This window comes from Chrysoperla carnea, chromosome 3, assembly GCF_905475395.1.
Source record: "Chrysoperla carnea chromosome 3, inChrCarn1.1, whole genome shotgun sequence".
NCBI lineage: Eukaryota > Metazoa > Arthropoda > Insecta > Neuroptera > Chrysopidae > Chrysoperla > Chrysoperla carnea.
The window spans coordinates 61,953,792-61,974,461 of record NC_058339.1 but is presented as its reverse complement, the minus strand read 5'-3'; the positions used below and the strand labels follow the sequence as shown (position 1 = coordinate 61,974,461).

General features: G+C 28.4%; 1 protein-coding gene across 1 annotated transcript in view; it reads right to left on the bottom strand.

Annotated features, from left to right (window-relative positions):
* LOC123294793 overlaps positions 1–20,670 on the bottom strand; it is a 237,369-nt gene that overhangs the window by 174,847 nt on the left and 41,852 nt on the right. The window contains exon 2 of the mRNA XM_044875943.1: positions 877–1,024. Coding sequence (XP_044731878.1) covers positions 877–1,021 — 145 coding nt within the window. The 5' untranslated portion in view covers positions 1,022–1,024. The remainder of the gene's footprint in view (positions 1–876; positions 1,025–20,670) is intronic.

The following is a 20,670-nucleotide window of genomic DNA, read 5'->3' as shown; positions in this document are numbered from 1 at the left end:
TTTATGAAACCGCCCTTTTCGCGCGTACATTTTTCTTACTTATTTGCAACAAAATTTGTGCATGCTGAGCCAGTCTAACAACTAAGCAAAAACTTTTCTTATGTTCTTATGTATTCTTACTTTTATTCTAATTCTATCTAATATGTAAGCCCATACTTGAAATTATAAGCACACACAGTAACACAGTTAAAGTCCACAGAAAACAAATGTTCATCAATTTTAAGCTGACGAGAAAGTTAAAAATTTGTCAAAGCCATAGTTTGCTACCCTAGGACAAATTGGACATGATGGAAATTTATTACCCAAAAATCGAGATAATTGTTGGATTCCTTAAAAACTAAATATATCAATTTAAAAAAAATAAAATAATACTTGCAATAATTTTAAACAAAATCTAATGACGTGGGCGGGTTTCGTAAGCGAGGTCGGACGAACTTTCCCATGAGCCTCCATCCATTGAACGCGTGTTAAGAAACATAGTTCCAAAAAACGAATAAGTTTTAGCTTTATTCCTTTTATGTTATACAATCGAATATTTAAAAATTTATTTTTGTGTTAATTTTGTCAACATTTTGATTGTTTCATTAAAATTATTAGATGTAAACTATTACATATACAACTAATAACGCGATAATGCGATATATTATATATGCAAGTTATTAATTTATTATTTTTGCTTTATATTATATTTATAATTATTGTTGAGTTTTGAATTCTATTACCTAAAAAATTGCCCAGTTTTCATACTGTTCTATGAAACAAACTAAAATCATTTCGTGGAATATAAGAATCATAACAGTACTAACATAGCAATAATATAGCTTTATAAATTTGCTTAAACAAAACACAATTAAAATGAAAAATTGTAATACATACCTGCTAAACGACCATACCGTTGAAACATACGTTCCACATCTGTTTTTGAACATTGAAATGTATTCAGATTACCGACAAACACTCGTGAATTAACTGCCTGCGGGTCTTGTGAATTTGTTTGGTTTCCAACTTTACTCATTTTCATTTTCTGAAAGCACAAAAAAAAATATTATCCAAAAAAATATTCATATTCATATCATCATTTTTTGTACAATGAATTAATATTTTCGTAACTCAAATACATTCATAACATTGATTTTTTAAATTGAATATAAAGTGATTTTTTAATTGAAATGAATTTCAAAAAATTGACGTTTTATTATTTTTAAATAAAACAAAGCGAACTATTTATCAGGGTTTTCTATATTTGTGAATTTTTATATCTATTTAATCGACGAAATAATTATTGTTATTTTTTTAAATCTATTTATACCACTCGTCGCATTCAAATTTCATTAATTCATAATTAAATTAGAAGTAATCTTAAAACTTGTCGCCCTAATAGCTGAGCGGGTTCGATTCCCGCCGTCGCAACAAAATTAATTTAATTAATAGTTGTGATGGGCTGGTGTGGTGGATGGTATATGCATGAAGGAGGTGCTCTCAGCCTTTGAAATTGAGGAGCTGATAAATGAAATTATTAGTGGATAGATGGTAAAACACATGTATGGTATTACAATGGGCTCTAATAGCCTAAGTGTGTCCTTCGTGAGCAGCCAATATAACCTAACCTAACCTAACCTAATCTTAAAACTTCGGTTTCGATAATTGGTAGCTAATGAAGATTTTGTTTGGACAAACTAGACAAGCGTGCAACAACTTTTAACGATGTATTGGTAGGGAGCATAGTAAATGAAGATGGCAGCTAAATCGACCACAGCGTTCTTTTTTTTTTATAAAATTTGAAATAAATCAGTTTAAAGTTTCATTTAAAATATGACTAAGTTTTAATTTTTCATGTTACAGTACCTATAGTAAATGTCAAATTAAAAAATTATTGAAAAAAAAAAACAATTAATTAAACATATTGCCCAAGAAAATGGGAAAATAAGAAACGAAATTTTATAAATAATATTTTACAAATATAAAACTTATTTTTCTCATTTTCAAATTTGATGGAAAATAGTATTAAATTTTCAATATAAAACATAGGTACCTGTATACCATCCAGAGACTTATATGTAAATCCATTTATTTATATTAAAAAGTAGTGCGTTGTTACTATGATAACACCTTGAAATAAAACTCATACAGGGACCAAATAGTTAATTTTATTTTTACAAACCAAAATAATTGGTGCATGAACTGATAATAATTGGTAATAATGGACCGCCATCTTAAACCTAAGCAACATAGCGGGAACATGACCATTGAGACATTTTACGTGTGTGCTTTATGCCCTGTAAGACAACTTTTTACAAAAAAATTTCTCGAAAGCGGGACTTTCTCTTTCAAATGCCTTCAAAAATTGTTGATTGTAAATACATGGATGTTCAGTTTTTTTTTAATTCTAAAAGGAAGATAATCGAAATAAGTCGAAATTCGAGCGTCATAATACGAGGTGTCTGTCAACCGATACTTGTGTCTCTTAAAAGATAACCCTCTTTATTAAACGTCAGGCGAAATAATTTTTTTTAAATTTATTATTCGATAATATTCCGCAAAAAAAAAAAAAAAAAAAAAAAACCGATATCATTCAATTAGAAATCTGTTGGAAGAAATCAAAAACTTTCTTGGCTTCGTGAAACTGTTGTTAACAAAATAATTAGAAAAAACTGAATCAGCTGCCAATCCAAAAAATATGAATGAAAAATAATATATATATATATATATATAATAAGAAGGAATATAAATAAATCTTAATGAATCAAGATAATTTTTGTATCACCGCGCCGTTTTAAAAGACAATGAATGTTCTGAGACCAACACAAAATATTGATAATTGGTAACTTGACATCATTATTATAAAAATATTAAACATATACAAATTACCAAAGCTTAGAATATATTTTTATTGTTCTCATTAATAATGGAACAAAATAGTTCAAAACTTATACAAGTAGGATAACTGAATCTAATAATAACATTTTATTGATTTTTGACCTAGATAAAATTGTAATAAAGTAGTTTTATTAAAATGATTTTCTATCGTATCAGAATATAAATTCAGATAAACATCAATGACATCGTATACAATATTACAATATCTACTGATCCTGATCGCGGTAGAAGGTATGTAATAGAAATTGTGCTGTTTGGTGTGTTTGAATTTATAATTCAAATGTTTATATTAGCCATTTTGTAAGGTTTGCTGGGTTATAAAGGGTTTTTCATATAAAACGATAGAACTTCAATTAAACATTTCGGTTTTGAGATATACAAATTTGATCTGAAAGAGTATTTGAATTGAAATTCTTGTGCTATATGACTGCAGCCAAATGCGACCCGCAGTTCCTTTCACTAGTTCGAATTCAAAAAATACAATTTTTCGCTTACTCTACCGCCTAGATTTGATTCGGTATCATCCATTGTTTTATGATTACGTCCGATTGCCTCGATTTAACTTGTAGTTTCGACGTTGTATGATTAATCTCTGAAAGGTTCCTTTGAAATTTCTTCCTAAATGATAAATAGTCATCTCATATTGAATAGGGAAAAAAGTCATAGAACAAGAGCTGCTTTAGCTTAGCGAATTCCTCCACAGATTGAAAAAATAATACATTTTCTTAAATTGAATATTGCAGTTTAAGTTTTCCAAGAATTTTTATTTCGAAAAGTGAGTGTCTTTAGTACTGCTTTGAACTAATAAAAAAATAAAAAAATCTGAATAAAAAAATTTGTTATTTTGAAAATTTTGTACTTCGGACATTTGACATTTATATAACTTTCCGTCCGTTTTTCAGTTATTTTAAATATTTGTTCTGTGAGAACTTTGGGATGCAAAGTGTAAACACTGATTTGTACAAATTCTTTTGGGCATGAATAAAACGACCTGTGAAATTTCAATCCAGTGCACCGACTACTTTTCGAGTTTTGCGGCCATAAACATACGGAAGCTTAATTTTGTTTATAAAACATATGCATATGTATAAAAAAACTAATATAAACAATAGCATACAATGTTCTCAAGCAGTCTCCCATTCAAGTACTGTCTGTGCTCAGTGATGCTTAACTTCAGAAATTGATCGTGAACCTTTTTGTTTCTTCAACAAGAATCATTATTAATAAATAATAACATAGATAAAATTTACAATATGTAATATAAAGTAAATGATGTAAAAAATATATCCAAAATCTAAAGGCTATTAGCTAAAATAAGCTTTCATCCTTATATTTATATAGTTTTTCATCTTGGTCATGAACCGGTATTTTCAAAGTCGTATGTATGTCACCTACGACGTGACGATCTAAGACGTAGTGCCCCACAATTTCAAAACTTTCATTTCAAAAAGCTATATTTAACTTTAAGTAAAGGTCTATCATTTTATATAGGAAACCCTTTATATTTAGTTTATATAATAAAACGTGATATTATCATTTTGTTATTTATACCTCTATACCTACTCGTACAGGCAGCATGTTCACATTTACACGGGAAAGAGATTATCTTCTAAAAAAATTTTATTTTGTTATTTCAATACCAACCAATTGGATTTGTTGGTTATAATGTTTATATAACCCCAAGCCTTATTTACATTATCATATATAATACACACACACACACGATTGATATTAAATTCAAATAGTTAATCGAGGAAATAAGGTATTTTACCCAGAAATCGACTCTTCGAAAGTATATTTGTATGAGAGTCAGTGGAAAAAGTTTATCTGAGTGTCCTCAAATATTAATTCAAACTAGTTTTTTTCGATTAACGCCCATAAAGTCGTACAAAAGTAAGTACATATATCTATCCGGACACCATATTATTTGTATTTAACATTTTAAAAAACTATTAAAGTTAGTACTATTAGGTTAGGTTAGGCTATATTGGTTGTCCACGAGAGACACACTTATCCCTTGGAGACCATTGTCAAAAAATCAAATTCTAAAAATGCTTTGAATCGTCTAAAATATGTTCATATCCAATAAACAAAAAGAATGATTATAGTGACCGAAGAGTTCCATTTTGTGAGGGAATATTGCAAAAAACTTTAGTTCGCATTAATATGATTTAGTTAAGTTCACTTAGACAAACATTTTCCACCAGCTCCCATAAAAATCAATTTGCGTGGATTTAATTTCTGGCTCAGATATTTTTTCGGTTTTATTTCCTCGAGTAAGTTGGTCATCATAAAGTACGATAATAAACAAATTGGTACAATATTATGTTTTAACGAGGAAAGCCTTAAACCAGAGAAATGCTTTTGTTAACGAAATGTGTATATATAAACATGTCACACGCTTTTTATCAGTTTTGTATCATTTATCGATAGTATAAATGGCTTCAAGATCCAATTTGTCTAACAAAAAATGTGTAATACCTGGTATAAAAAGGAAGTGTACTTCTCAAAGTAACATCTCCTAGTAATCGGTGATAATGGTCAAGTGAGTGTCGGCACTCCCTTTGACCTTACCTCTAAGTATGCATATTATCCAAGAACAACAAAGCTAAAGTAAGTGTGTAAATGTTAGCTAGCATCTTATATCATTGCTACCATTGAGATAACTCTATAATGTAAAACGGATAAAATTGGATATCTTACCATTGCGTTCAAATAGCAGTGACTTTTCTCAATAAAATTCGGATTTTTTAACAAACCTCGTATAAACACGCAAAAAAATTGATACCTGAACATTTCATATTCTGGGACATACAGGAATTTTTATCAAGAACAACTTTGTTTTTAATAAAACAAATGATAAATTTTCCATATGGAGGTGACTTAATTGGACACACAGTTTAATCAGTATACGTACTGCCATGAGTACAGTATCAATTATTTTTATAAATTTTCAACAGTATATGTTTAAAAGCAAATTCGAAAAGACTCTTCGATGTTTATTTTTAGAATATCTCCTAAACACAATTTTTTCTTTCTGAACTTGATAGGCATTGTGAAAATATCACAACATCAAACGATATAATTTATCAAATAGTTATATCCTCAGAAAAACTTTCTTTTTTTGAAACATGATCAAATAAAAAAAATACTTTTTGTATTTCAAATAAAAATATTATCTTTCAAAATACAATAACAACAAAATAAATATATGATCTCGAATTGAATTAAAATTAAAAATCGTTTGTATTTCTGATATAACATTAAAAAAAAAAAAAGATTTAAAAAAAAAAAAAAATTATTCGAATAGAAATTTTAACAATAGATTATTCGACTACGAATTTCATTTTTTTCTATTCACAAGCGAAGTTTAAATAAATTTATATTAGTCATCATTTACACAAAATTTGTATAAAATGGAAATAATTAACTAGCACAAATGGAGGCAGATTTTATTTGAAGTAAAACTCTTCCCTTAAATTCTGCTAGACTTTTTCAGCATTTGATTGTGAGAATAACAATTGTTCTAATTATTACCAAAGAGTTTTTTAATCTATTTCTATAAATTTTAGAAATAATACAATGGATTTTTACCCCATTTTCTTCAAAAGTTTCGGGGATGCGAAATTTAAGCATTCACACAAAAATTTTTTAGGAACTTAAAGCTCTACACTACCTGTATTTCAGTGTATATTATTATTTTTTCATTTATTAATAAATTCATTCCGTAAGGTTGTCGGTGCAACAAAAGTAACATTTTACATCGCAACGGAGGTATTTATGAATCGCAAATGCGATTAAAACTTTATCATTATGTCCTTATACCTTCGAAAGTGAAAATCCTGAAAATATTTGTAAGAACTCAATTAGTTTGTATACATAGAGGTAAGGATAAAATTTCATATATATTTTTATTTACTCCGGTGTAACCCCTTAAAAATAAAAGGCGCATAAATTTAGCTATTTATAATAATAACAACCAAATATATAGTCATAAATTATAACAGTTTTCTAGTTTTTTTTATCTATCTTCTATTTCATTTTATTTAGAGCACGAATAAAAAAATTATCCAAGAGGAAGAAAAATCTATAAATATTAAAATTCAATCTAGCAAAGTAAAGAATAATAGAGCAACAAAAAGAGTTACCACTATCGTATGAGAGAAAAAGTTATATACTTTCTTCTTCTGCAGATATGTGTTGTATAAATAGGTATATAGCTAAATTGTTTGTAGCTCTACAGCAATTTCTTCAAACGATAACCTTCAGAAACATAATTAATTTTCTTGAAGATGTTGAAGTCTTCCTTTACTTTGGTTTGTGCCTGAAACAAAAGCAATCCACATATTTTGCCTAGGAGCGATTTGTTACAAATTAATACTTAGTGGTAGTTTACGCAGAAGCGATGCAAGAGTAGTGTCACGATAAATGGGATTAAAAGTGTTCAGGAATAGTGTCTGTGGGGGAAAGATGTAGGAGCGTATTCTGTGGTAATCTATTGTTACCGTTTTGTCATATTAACCTCTCTGATTACCTGTGTTTCAAATATTATTGATTGTCAACAATAATTTACAACATTTAAACAATCATTAAAAACATTAATTAAGTTCTGATCACGTTTGTAAACTTCACATAAAACATAAAATGGAATGAAAAGATAAATAAAAAGAAAGAAAAATTTCCATTCTCGCAATAACTTTGCAATTGGGTCTTGTTCCTGCTGAAATTTTACACACACGGTCTTCCCATCTCTCTGATTGTTAGTCAACTGATTATTGGGGATGGGACTTTTATTTTCCTATGGACCAGGCTTAAAAAAATCTATATCAATTGAACAGTTAGGACTTAAGGAATTTTTAACTTTTGCGCAACGACGTCAAGTGCACAATGAATAACTTTTATGTTGGTTACGTTTCAAAAAAATTGTTTATTATTTTCTGAACCACTATAGTTTTCTCATCCCGGTCCACAGAATTGAAACTTGTCTCGAACTATCCGTGGTAAAAGTTTTTGTAACGCAGTTCCTTAACGGGGTTTCTAACTACGGTGAGCAAACCGGCAGAATTTATCACGTAAGAGTATGAGATTTGCTTTGTGTGTGTGTGTCACATCCATGGCACACACACACAACTACTATATGCTCGCCTACTTCAATAGTTTTGGATGTAAATAGTACAAAAAGGGCAAAATTCGTGTGTTTCTGGGATCACTGCTTGCTTGACACTAACCAAATAATCTATTACTATTCTGCTGGCTGTCAAACGAACATCAGTTTATAAACGTTAACTATTTGTTAAATTATAATAAATAATTATTTAATAACTTTATTTAGGTGAGCAGTCAAAAACAGATTACCGTTTTGTTTTGATATAACGTTTACATTTGTTGTTGTACTGCTCATTCTTTTTTTTTACCAAAATGCATTTAAGCTCGTAAACTGTATTTAAGCTCGGTTGTAAAGGGTACTCATTCATTGAATGGACTATAAACGTACAAAAGAATGATATGATATCTACAAATTGAGTACGCTTAATATAGAACAGGTACTGTAAAATATAATATTAAGGTAATGTGTTGAAATCAAATTGATACGATTATATGTATGCATATATCAAAATCTAACAAAAAAACAAGTTTACAACAGAACTTTAGGTTGGATGAAACCATAATAATAATGAATAAAGTAGAAAACATGACTAAAATTTTCGGTTCAGGTTTTTATAGTCCAATATTTTAATCGTTCCTCTGATGATGACGATGATGAACGATCACTGAACATACACATTGTCCATACGGTAAATTTACACACTTGGGTGGTGCTGTAGAGAATGGTTTCTTCTTTATGTATAATATCCCTCTTAAACTGTCTATCTGACATAAAGTAACCTGTCCAACAATATAGTGATAATGATATCTCTTATTCAACAATTGTTACCGAAAGTAATCTATCATTATTCGGTTACAATGTTCCATGCTACCTTAAATAGACAACAATGGATCGAATAAGGGCGAATTCACACATATGGTTCAAAAATTTATTTCATCACTTAAGAGTAGTCAGCCCACCGTTTAAGCTTTTGTAAAATTCAATTGTTTATTTTTATTTTTTGGAATATACAAATTTTTAAGCGGTATTATGTCGTACTAAAACTCTTAGTTTTCAAGGTATACGAGACTAAAGTTTTGATACATACATTTGAAAATAATGAAAAATGTAAATAATTATTTTTTTACATTCCTGATTTTCCATTTTCGAGATATTCAACCCTAAAGTTTTGAAAAAAAAGTTAAAAAATTATATTTCGAAAATAAAAAGTCTTTGAACATTATTTTCACCATTTTCTGTTTTTGTGTACAACGAATCTCATAAAATAATTTAATTATTCTTGTGAAAATGTAAGTCTACATCTCGAAAATGATCCTACCAGGAAGTTTGAAGGTATATTTATGAAAAACTTGCATATAGACGATTTAGTTAAACAAAAATATGAAAGCAATTTTGTATTGACTTCAAGTTTAAATCAAAAATATAAAATAAATGAGCTACGAATCAGATTTTTGAAGAAGAAGAAACTTGTTCAACATAAAAAAAGTTCGTAAACAACATGTAGTTATGGCATTCATCTAGGTAGTTAGATAGATACAAAACACAAAACTGTTACATTTTCCAAAATACAATTTTCTTCGCGTAAACATAGTTGTGTTATACACAATGACATAACTCATAAATAACTTCGTCTTATATAATGGATAAGGAAATTCAATTATAAATAAATAACTTTTATATAATAAATTTTTGTATATAAAATACACACCTACAACACACAAACAACGAACTGGATATAGGAAAAAGTGTGTTACCAGGGATCAAATTTAATCACCAGTTAATTCGGGAGTTTAAATATTAAACAAATTTAGATGATATGCGTGATAAAAGACTATAATGCACCTTAAGATAGCATACACCGATCGCACTTAAAAGGTTCTGTAAGCCTTGTAGTCTTTAAAGTTCACGTGAGGAAACATTAATTTCTCTTGTAGACACCCTTTTCTCAGAGCGTCCAGTTACGGCTTCAATTGTATTTTTTTACGCTCGAGATGAATACGTCTTATTTTTTCACTCGTTCTCTACCCAAACATCTACACACGTTTGTCTAATTACAAAGAGGAAAATAATTTTAAAATTGAATGCGTACTTTTGTTATTGATCTATTTCATAGTACGTTATTTGACACGAAGGTACACGATAATGCAGCTAATAAAACTTTATCGTCCTCTTAATAAAATTTTACGTTTAGTTTGAAATGAGGCGTTATAAAATGAGAGTTAATTATTAAAAAACACGATTGTCAACTTGAAAAAAAAGGAAAAGTGAACTTATTTTCTTTTTACTTTTTATACTCATATACTCAATGTCTCATAGAAGGTAAAAATTACCCAAGGTACTACATATTATCCTATGTGCTATAATATTTACGTCAAAATATAATTTTTCCTTCTATTTTTTTTTTTTTTTTTTTGAGAAAATAATTTTTTTTTAATATTAAGATTAATGAGCGATATTATTTTAGTTTTAACATAACTTTGCTTTTATTTATTTTTTGTTTCTCTTTTCGGTTGGTAGTACAGTTGTGAGCACAGTAATATGTTTAATATAAACATTAACAAACTTTTTTTTTCAAAGTACATGTGAGTTTATTAAAAATCCAGGGGATAATGAGAATATTACTAACAGCTTCAATAATTGAGCAACTAAGAAATGCCGATTTCAAGCTCACAGGGGTGCCAATTAATTCAGTAAGTGGAACATTTGAAATGCGAAACACTCACATGTTTACTCAAAAATTCCAAGATTCACAAAACTGACACTGCTGAAATTATTTATTATTTTACACCAAAATACGAAGATTAACGACATTTAAATAGAAAGATGGTAGAATCTGTAACGACCTGGTGATTCTTATTTCCTATTGATCTTATACAGGATCATTGAGATCCATGGTTGACATCTCGCGTATATTACTTTGGCTACGCTAACAACCAATTAACCTCAGAAAGTGAATTTCAAGTTGTAAATCAAGTTGTTATTATTTCTTCTACTCATTTCAGCATTCATATGTAAGAGCAGCCTCTAACGAATCTATTCAATAAACATAGATAATTTTTTGAGAAGTGGAAGTACAAATACTATATCGACCTTCAAAGTAAGACTATTCACCATTCTCTGCTCATATTTTCGAAACTCCCTGTATCAATATAAATTTATAATGTTATTATATTAAAATTATTTTGTGATTGCGGCTATACATTTCTTTATTCTTATATTTTAAACAATTATTTATTATTTTTATTAATATACTTTACACAAGAGCTGTAAACTTTTTTATGTTTATTAAGTTTTTGTTTATATTTCTGAATTTGACTTTTCATTCATTTTAAGGTTGGTAAGTATTAACGTTAATTTATAAAAATGAGAAGTTAATTGAAATATATATTAAGTTGTATAGAATTAATTATTTTATTCTAAAAGTGTATATGTTATAATATATAGTGTTTAAAAATAATGACAAAATATTGATGAAAATTTACCCTCCATATTTAATGGTTATAAAAGCAAGTCATAGAGGATATGACCTTAAAATACCAAACTAATAACTTTCATTAAGGTAAATGATCTTAGTCGTCTATATAATACAGGTTATATATATTATAGGTTTTTCTCAAAATGGCGCCACTCAACCCTTCTAAAGTGAGGATTTTGTGTATTTACCTGTATCCAGTACGTTATAATAAACCTATTTTTAGAAAACTATAGCTCAACTGCTGCAAATTAGTGCAAGAAAAAATTCTCAATTATCTGTGGCTGTAAAGCAACATTAAACGCGTTAGAACTTCATAAATATTAGTTTTAGAAAAAAAAAGTTTAAAGTAACAGTTTTAGGAAATTTGTAGATTTAAAAGTTAAATTTTTATTTTTTTCTTGTTTAAACAAATATTAGAAGACATATCGGTCAAATAGTCAATAAGTAAATCGTCATAGTCGTATAGACGATAGGTTTCGACAGGGCACTGATTTTTTCCTATCCAAAAGTGTTCAACACGCCTAAAGAAGTTTTCACTTCAAAAATTTCAACGAAAATAAAAGTCACTCAAGTGATAGCAAAAAATTTTTGAGTTGGATGTCTCGAAAACAAACATTGTCTTTCTATCAGAAAAACATATATTTACTCACCACAATCTAAACATGCTATTTTTTAATGCTATTTATTTATTGTGAATAATTTATGATTTATTTACGCGAAATATACAACATACCTGACTAATAATGTATTACTAAACGGATAATTTATTAACATTAGTTGAAAATTTATTCAAGGTATATTTTTTATGATTATATGTAGATGTACGACCTTAAACTTTTGACGTTCAATAAACCATTATTCTTCTGGAAATTTGACGTTATTCCAAACAAATTTATTGATTTAAAAAAAAATTAGGGTGCGTTTTCATATCTTTACGACAAAAATTGAAGTAATTCCTTTAGGAATACACAATCACTACTGCTTCAAAAACATTAAGGTTGTTGTCTTTTTATAATATTGTAAAAAAGTTTTGAATTATATGCACGGGAAAAGTATATATGCTTCTAGTGAAATAATGTGTAATTTTTATCTATATAGGTACTGTAACGCAAAGGTTTTCATACAAGATATAGTATACAAAGAGTTATTTGAAATTTTGTTAATAAAGCTGCCTCTCTTCATCTATAATACTCTAACTATACGAGTAATCGTTTATGTTTAACACTAAGATTAATTATTCTTGCGTTATTATATCTTATCAATGAAACGGTCAATAGTTTTGGAATGTATTTTTTTAACTCAAAACAAATATTTTAATGTTCTATCTCCGTAACTTCTCGATTCGAATCACGATTAATTTTATCTCGAGATAGAGACTAAGTATAAAAAATTTTGCATTTGCCGGCACTAAAACCATAGCGAGACAATAACCTTAAGGTTTTGAACACTAAGCATATAAATAAACATATACATTGAATAAGTAAATAATCGATTATTTGACTGATTTCTGAGAACCATCTCCATCTCAGATTATTAAATGGTACTTGTAGAGCCTATAAAAAGTTTATATATTTTTTTAATTATTCTACGTATTATTTCAAAAAGTTTACAATTGAAATACTTAAAATAACTCATCAAAACGGTTGCTTGTAATATGAGGTATACAATAGAATTTGTGATGTCCTAAAGATAGTTTTTGTATTTACTAGAGTGGTTAAACGAGGTGTTAAAACAATGCCCTCATTTTAGCCATATAGGTTTGGTTTATATGGTAATATAAAAGCTATAGACCATCGAAGACTTATGATTATAATTTAAGACAAAATCCAAAATTAAATATGTTACACTTCTCTCATGAACAACTATTATACTTATGTTTTACTTCGTCTTAACATGAACCAATCCAAGCCATAATCCATTACATGGTTATAGCGAAAAACCTCCACGAACGACTTCATATTTTTTCAAATAACTAATCCATTTTCTTTCTATCACATAGTTTTTAAAATATATTAAAGCTACTTTTTATAATATTTTTCTAATTTTCTAATAGCGTATTGAATAGATTCATCCAGGGCTAAGGCTAAAAAGGCGTGCCTACGAAATTTAATATACATATAAACATAAGTACATTCATTTGAAATACATTACTTTCCTTTTAGGGAAGTCAGGTAAAAAAAGGTAGAGAATTTGCTTGAAAAAGTGGTTAACTTAAAAATATAGTTAAATTTAGGAAAATATTTTTTACTCTCGTGCAGTTTTCAAGTTAAAAATAATATCACAATATTCATTAAACTAAAAAGTGTAAAATTCGCCTTCGTATATGCTAGATATTTACCACTGCTATTTTTACATCTCACATTTTCCTTTCCAAGTTTACTAATTACACTAGTCATTTCTTTGAGTATTAAGCACGGCATATACAAAAAAAAAACTTTTTTTATTTACTATTTTAAAGTGTATGAAACCGACAACGCAGGAGAAAGTAGTCTACGTATACCTTTAGTATAAGTAGACCCACCGCTGTTTTACCTTATTACACACATTGAACTCATTATAGTTTTAATATTGTTAAATTAATATTTTACTTTAACCACATTTTCATTTTTGCAATTTTGTGTTTGTGTGTTTTTAAGCCTAGCTAAAATCAATCTACCTTGTTAAATTACCTAAAATCAAAAACTTTTACTGCCTTTTACTTTTAATTGATCAAATTTTCCCTTTTTTGTGTTCGTAAATCTACCTGACGTTTCACACCTACACAAGATCTTTGACCGAAATGAACTTTTTATGTCCAGATAAAAAAGGCTACATTTTTTTCAAATTATCAGTCAATGAAAAATGCCGAGGGTCTGTAGCATTTGCTATCTTTGCTACGTGGCTAATCCACAAATCTAACCTACTTCGATAATTCTCAAACAGATTTACATCGAAAAATAAATATTTAAATTTTATCTATCGATAAACGAATTAAAACCACCCGGATTTGAGCATATTTTAAGGTGAGCAAAATTATTAAGCAAAAGTCTATATATATAAAATTGTCAGCTTTTTCTCAAATCGATTATTTGCATTAAGATAAATTACGCTCAAATTTCAATTGTTGTATTTCGAACTTGAACGAAGTTTTTTGTTGGGAATCTAAATAGTATTAAGATTTTTTAGGGATTATTCGATCAAAATATAGTAGTGATCAATGTGATTCTTTTATCTAGATTTGTTGACAACGATATCCTTAGGTTATGAGCAAATTTTTTCTCAAATATTATGTACAGTTATGAAAAAAAATTAAAAATGGTCGACCATTACATCTTCCTCATACATATGAAAATATTTTTAATATAAATATTTTTGGGTATCCAACTATGACATATAAAATAATTCAATTTTATGTTGTATGACACATATTTTTGGGTATGTTAACATATTCATTATGTCTCGCATATACATATTAAATATAATTAACCTTTCACATCATCATCATATCCTATGATTTAATATTCTCTTCAGATTATGTATATATTATTATGTGTATGTTTACATTTTTGACACATTCCTGTTGTTATTTTCATTTTTCTGGGTTATTAGACATTTGTATTAATATTTGATAAAGAACAATGTTATTATCATTCCATAATCATCATGCTCTGATGATCTGAAGTCATACCTATTATTAAATTCGTCGTAACGTCACACGATACCATGTAGATATATGAAAAAAATTATTTTTTGTCGGTTCATCAGTCATAAGTACGAGCCTCAATCTAAAAATAGTTTCAAAAATCAAACTTTACTTACTTTCGTGTCCCAGAACCAAGAAAATTTATAATAAAAGCCAGAAGTGGCCAATTATTATTCCTTAGAGCGTATTTTGCGCTTAATCAACTAGTGGATGTCAATCGGGACGTTTATTATTTGAAACAAATAAATCTGTGATTGGAGCATATTATATATCGTAAACTTGGTAAAATTCTACGTCTATGCCTAATCACTATTTGGTTTTGAGACTGATTTTTATACCTAAAAAACCACTGTTATTTATTTTCTTGTTGTAATTTTAAGGATCGATTTAAGATATAGTGGGGATAGAGCAATGGAAAGTTATTGGCATAATTATAAACTGAATTCTGGTGACATCAAAAAGTTTTTAATCCCCTATTTAACAATTTTAAAGATCCATTGAACCAATTCTAAAGGTTCAAATGGTTAAAGCGTAACCAATTTCATATCCGATATGTCATAGGGTGGAAAGTTACTTTCTCGAAGCTGCAGCAAAAAATAATTTCACTAATGGTTGTGATGGGCTGGAATATTCTAGGGGAGGGTATCTCCCTACCAAGGTTAAGACCGATGGAAACTTCCTTCTATAAATACCAATACCTTTCCACTGCTTTGTATTCTCAAAGTATTTATTTAGCTTGAAAGGTTTGTCGTAATATGAAAGAACGCTGTATGTTCGAAGTTTATCCAAGTATTTTTATAAAAAACTGCTAACTATTCAAAAATTTGTTTATGAATATCAAATAACAAGTGAGTTTGATAGTTTCTGTTATATTCAATAAATGTACCTTCTTTTCTCTACATTAAAAAACATTAGCGTTTTACATAAAATTTGCCTTAAAACTACCGTGTGAACACACACGCGATGTATATGTGTTATTATTAATATTTTAAGGTTATTCGTGGCTTTATAGAATATGATATGTTAATAATAATCATGCTAATAATATTAGAAGTAGGCAGGTTTATGACATTTTAGACATTGTAATGTAATGTATGTAATATTATTACTGTCATTACATTTTGTAACACATTATCTTTTCTTTTGTATACCCTAAATCATATAAGTAAAGTTATGCATTGCAAGGTGATTTAAAAGTTAAACATGAGAGTATTCTTAGTCAGGATTTCCAAAACATTTATGATTAAATAAGAGTTATACAATTTTACAACAAAACGGTTTATGGTATCTTTATTAATTTTAGATATTAGATCCCAGGCTGGTATAAGTATTTAAAAATAATTTCATGTGAATGAACGCTTAAGCGATGTAACAAGGCTATTTTCATTTTAAACATAGTAGTCGCGGAAACAAAACACTAAAAACAGCAAAATCTCGAAAAATTTGAACCCTAAGACGGATTTCATTGCGATTTTGCAATCGATTCGTTAGATCGTCATGGAAGCTTGTGAACCCTGTGACATTTTAAATTAACCGTTATTATAGTAAATTCACAATTCGGTTAATAGTGTTGAAAATAATGCCAAACTTTTTACTCGAGAGCTTTTGGGATCCCTAAATACAAATATCGCATAATTGGTCTCCGAGGTGCCCAGGGTGAACGCTATAGTTTCTTGGAGTTTTCGGAAAAATCGTTATACAATCAGTTCAAACTCGTTATTCGGGGGGTTTTTGGGGTTGCTGACCACGAATATTGCGACATATCGTACCCGCAGTACGTCAGAAATCAATTTTGTTGACGATATTCGTGTTTAGCGACCCGAAAAACAAGTTTGGGCTGATTATATAACGAATTTCCCGAAAACTAGAGATGACAGGGACCGTTTACCCTGTGTACCAGGTATCTTCATCACTCCTTTGGAATCATATCCAATCAGCGGTTCAATTTAACTTTCTTACCATGTATTATATAATTTTTATATCTTATAAGCACAATCAATTGACGATATTGAACCTAATTTCAGATAAAGATTGAGCTCAAGCTTTTGACTTAATGATATTTCATGTAATTTTATATATATGCGTGAAAGGAAGGCAGACACCTGTCTAATATATAAGGTTTGAATCAGCAACATTGTCATTCCTAGTAAAAGTTCCCCTCATTTTCATTAAATGTAATATACGCATTTATCTACATTCATTATAATTATACACGATGGTAATATAAAACAGTGGCACAATTCTATTGTTTTGATGTAAAACAATACATGTAATTAAATTTTAAAATATTTGGTATGCATAGGTGACAGAAACCATAGTTGGTTTATTAAAACTTATATCAAAGATACAATAAACCACCATGTCAAATGTTAACGTCTGCTTTAAGGGTGATGTACGCAAAATCTATAGTTTATACTTTAAGGGTGAAGTACACAAGGACTAGAGTTTCTATTTTTTTTTTCAACAAGTGAAATTTACAAAAATAAAAAATTTCAGGTATGGAACCCTAAATTCCAATTTAAAACATATCTAAGCACACTCTCACATAAATTCCTTTTTTCCGTAGAGTCTCCTCCAAACGGAACCGATTTTGAGGATCATGGCCTATCTCATAGTTGTTCAGGGTACGGAATCCTAAACTCGAACTTGAAACATAGCTTAAAACACACTCTATTAAATAAAATTTCAAATGTCACAAAAAAAATTAAAATATGTTCATTCGTGTAGACGCTACGATGCCACAGACAGACAGACAGACATATAGACACACTTATAATACCCCTTTTTTTGGTTCGAGAAACGGAAATTGTTTTTCGATGTGAAGCTAGCAAATTTGCTATCGCTGTTCTGCACAAAACATTAATTAATACATTAATTTTTGGATTTATAAGCAATATTTATAATTTATTATAAGCACTGAAAAAACCTTTTTCTCAGAGCTTTAGTAGACATTCAAAATAAAATATTTAAAAATTTTGTAATATACTTTATAATAGTGATGTCGATGAAGTTTTAGTACGGTCAATCCATTTCCTAAAATAAAAATCTACTGATTTAGCTGTATGAACCAAAACCGGGAATGAAAATTATTCATTAAATGTACAAAATGGAAAAAAAATGTCAAAATAAACATACAAGCAAAGTAAAGATAATTAGTTTCTGATTAAGATGTTACATTTCCCTTAAGAATATATTAACTTTCGCACAAGTATTTTTTTAAGTTAATAAATGATATATTTATTATTTTTCTGCTTTGTAAACCAAATTCTAGGTGTAAAAGTTTTTGGTTTATATATTTTTTACTTTTCTAAATTTTGTCCATGTATAATAAAGTTTATTAATCATAATTTTCCAAGAAAAGAATCTTCATAAAAGCAAATAATTATAAACAAATAAATCAAAATATGTCAATATCATATACAAAATTAAATTAAATTAACTTCAAATAACTTTATTATATTTATTATATTATTATTATATTATTTTCCATATTTTATTATATTAAGAAAAGCCATAATAATTTATTTAATTTTAAGAGAACCTTCTTCAGTATGATTGCATATAAAATTGAAAACAAAAGAAGAAAATTAGATAAACGTAGGAAAGGTAAAAGAACTTTTACCTTTTGTATGATAAACACAGTGTAAAAACTTGAATTTTCTTTATAAATATTCAACGCTATTTTATTTTGAACACTGTATTATTGAACACTTTCTCTTGTTTTCTAATAGAAACAGAGGTGATATTAACAACAGTTTTATATATAAAGGGTTTTCCATTAAAAGTGCCCGAACGTATTATTAACGATAATAAATTATAACTCTTGGATACATATAATTAAATTTCCTCATTTTTCTTAGATCAATTTTGTATTATATAAGTACGTAATTCATTTACCATGCAGCTATCATCAGTATGAATTAGCTAATTACTCTTTTTATTAGTTTAAATTATTCGTTGCTAACTTGGAGACGGATTAGACCATCAGTATAAGCTATGCTTTCTCTGATATCGAATCCGTATGATTGAAGAATTGAATTTTTCTGCATAATTCCTGCTCGGCGATATGGTTTCTATTTAACTGGTTTTACACACCTTTTTTTATTTAAGTTTAAATTTAGACACTCTTAACGGAAGATTCCTTATTAATAATCGGAATTTAATATTATTTAATGATATTATAAGATTTAATACTAAACAGTAACGTATACATGAATGGATGCTATGGAAAACACTTGGATGTGCGTATATTACTCGGTTATATGTTTAGGGTTCACTAAATTAAAAGACGCCTATTTAAATATTGGATAGGGGAAAAATATTGTTGTTTTTTATTTGCGTGTATTGTTTAAAGGTTTATGTATGCCAACCGTAAATTAAAATAAACTATCATTGCATAGAGGTGAGACACTCGTTATCAGTTGAGCTTACTTTTACTTTTTTAAATTTTTATGAAAAATTATTTCATAATATTAAATTACAAATTTAAAGAAACCTACAGCATAAAATCAAGTCTAACTGATTCGTTCGTGGCATCGTAGCTCCTTAACGGACGAATAGATTATAATAATAATTTATCTGATCGAGAATGTTATTAGCTCTTTGCCCAAAAAATCAGGAGAATCTACTTAACCGTTTGATGGTCATCGCCATTTTTCTAGTTATCTCGGTTATGGAACCTTAAACTATCACTTGAAACAAAGCTCAGCACACCCTCGAGCAAATTACACTAATCAACAGAAATTTTGTCGAATAATGAGTTTACTTTTTGAAAGACTTTAGACTCTCAAAATTGCTTCAACACGTCGCGTTTTCGAGAAATTCGCCTCTTAATGTGGGGAAAAGTTGGTTTTAAACTAAATTCGAAGTTTCACCGAAAAATAATTTTGTCTCTTAAAAAAATTTAAGCAATCTGAAAATACCATCCAATCTCCTTCAAAAGCGATTTTGAATTTATCCAAAATCTTTTTCCAGAAAATAAAATAAATAGGTAATATTTAAGTAGATTAATTAATTATACCTAAAAATGTTGATATTAGTATTAATACAATATGTAGTTTACTTATAATAAAAATTATAGGATTCCTCGAAGAGCAAAAAGGATATCGGCAGGGTTCAAAAAGAATTATAAAGAAAGAGTGAAAGAGAAGCTTCCAAGTTCCATATGAGAAAGGAATTACATAGTGGTGTTATGGAATGTCGAATATAACCCAAAAAACCGATTTTTCCCTTGTTGAGGTAAAAATATTTCGAAAACTTTATGTATTAGAGAAATTCTGAATGCGATTTCGAATTCAGCATCCAAAAAATTATAAGAAATGTTCGATCACAGTGACAAAAAAAATCAAATTTTGTTGACCAGTGTTACCTTTCATACAAAACAAAAAATTTAAATCTTTTAGGATCTGCAAACAATTACACAGGTACCCAGACATGCCAAACTCATAACACTCCTTTTTATAGTCGGAGGTTAAAAAATAACTACCAATAAAGCTCTGGCAGCAAAAAACTTTTGAGTAAGTTGTTAAT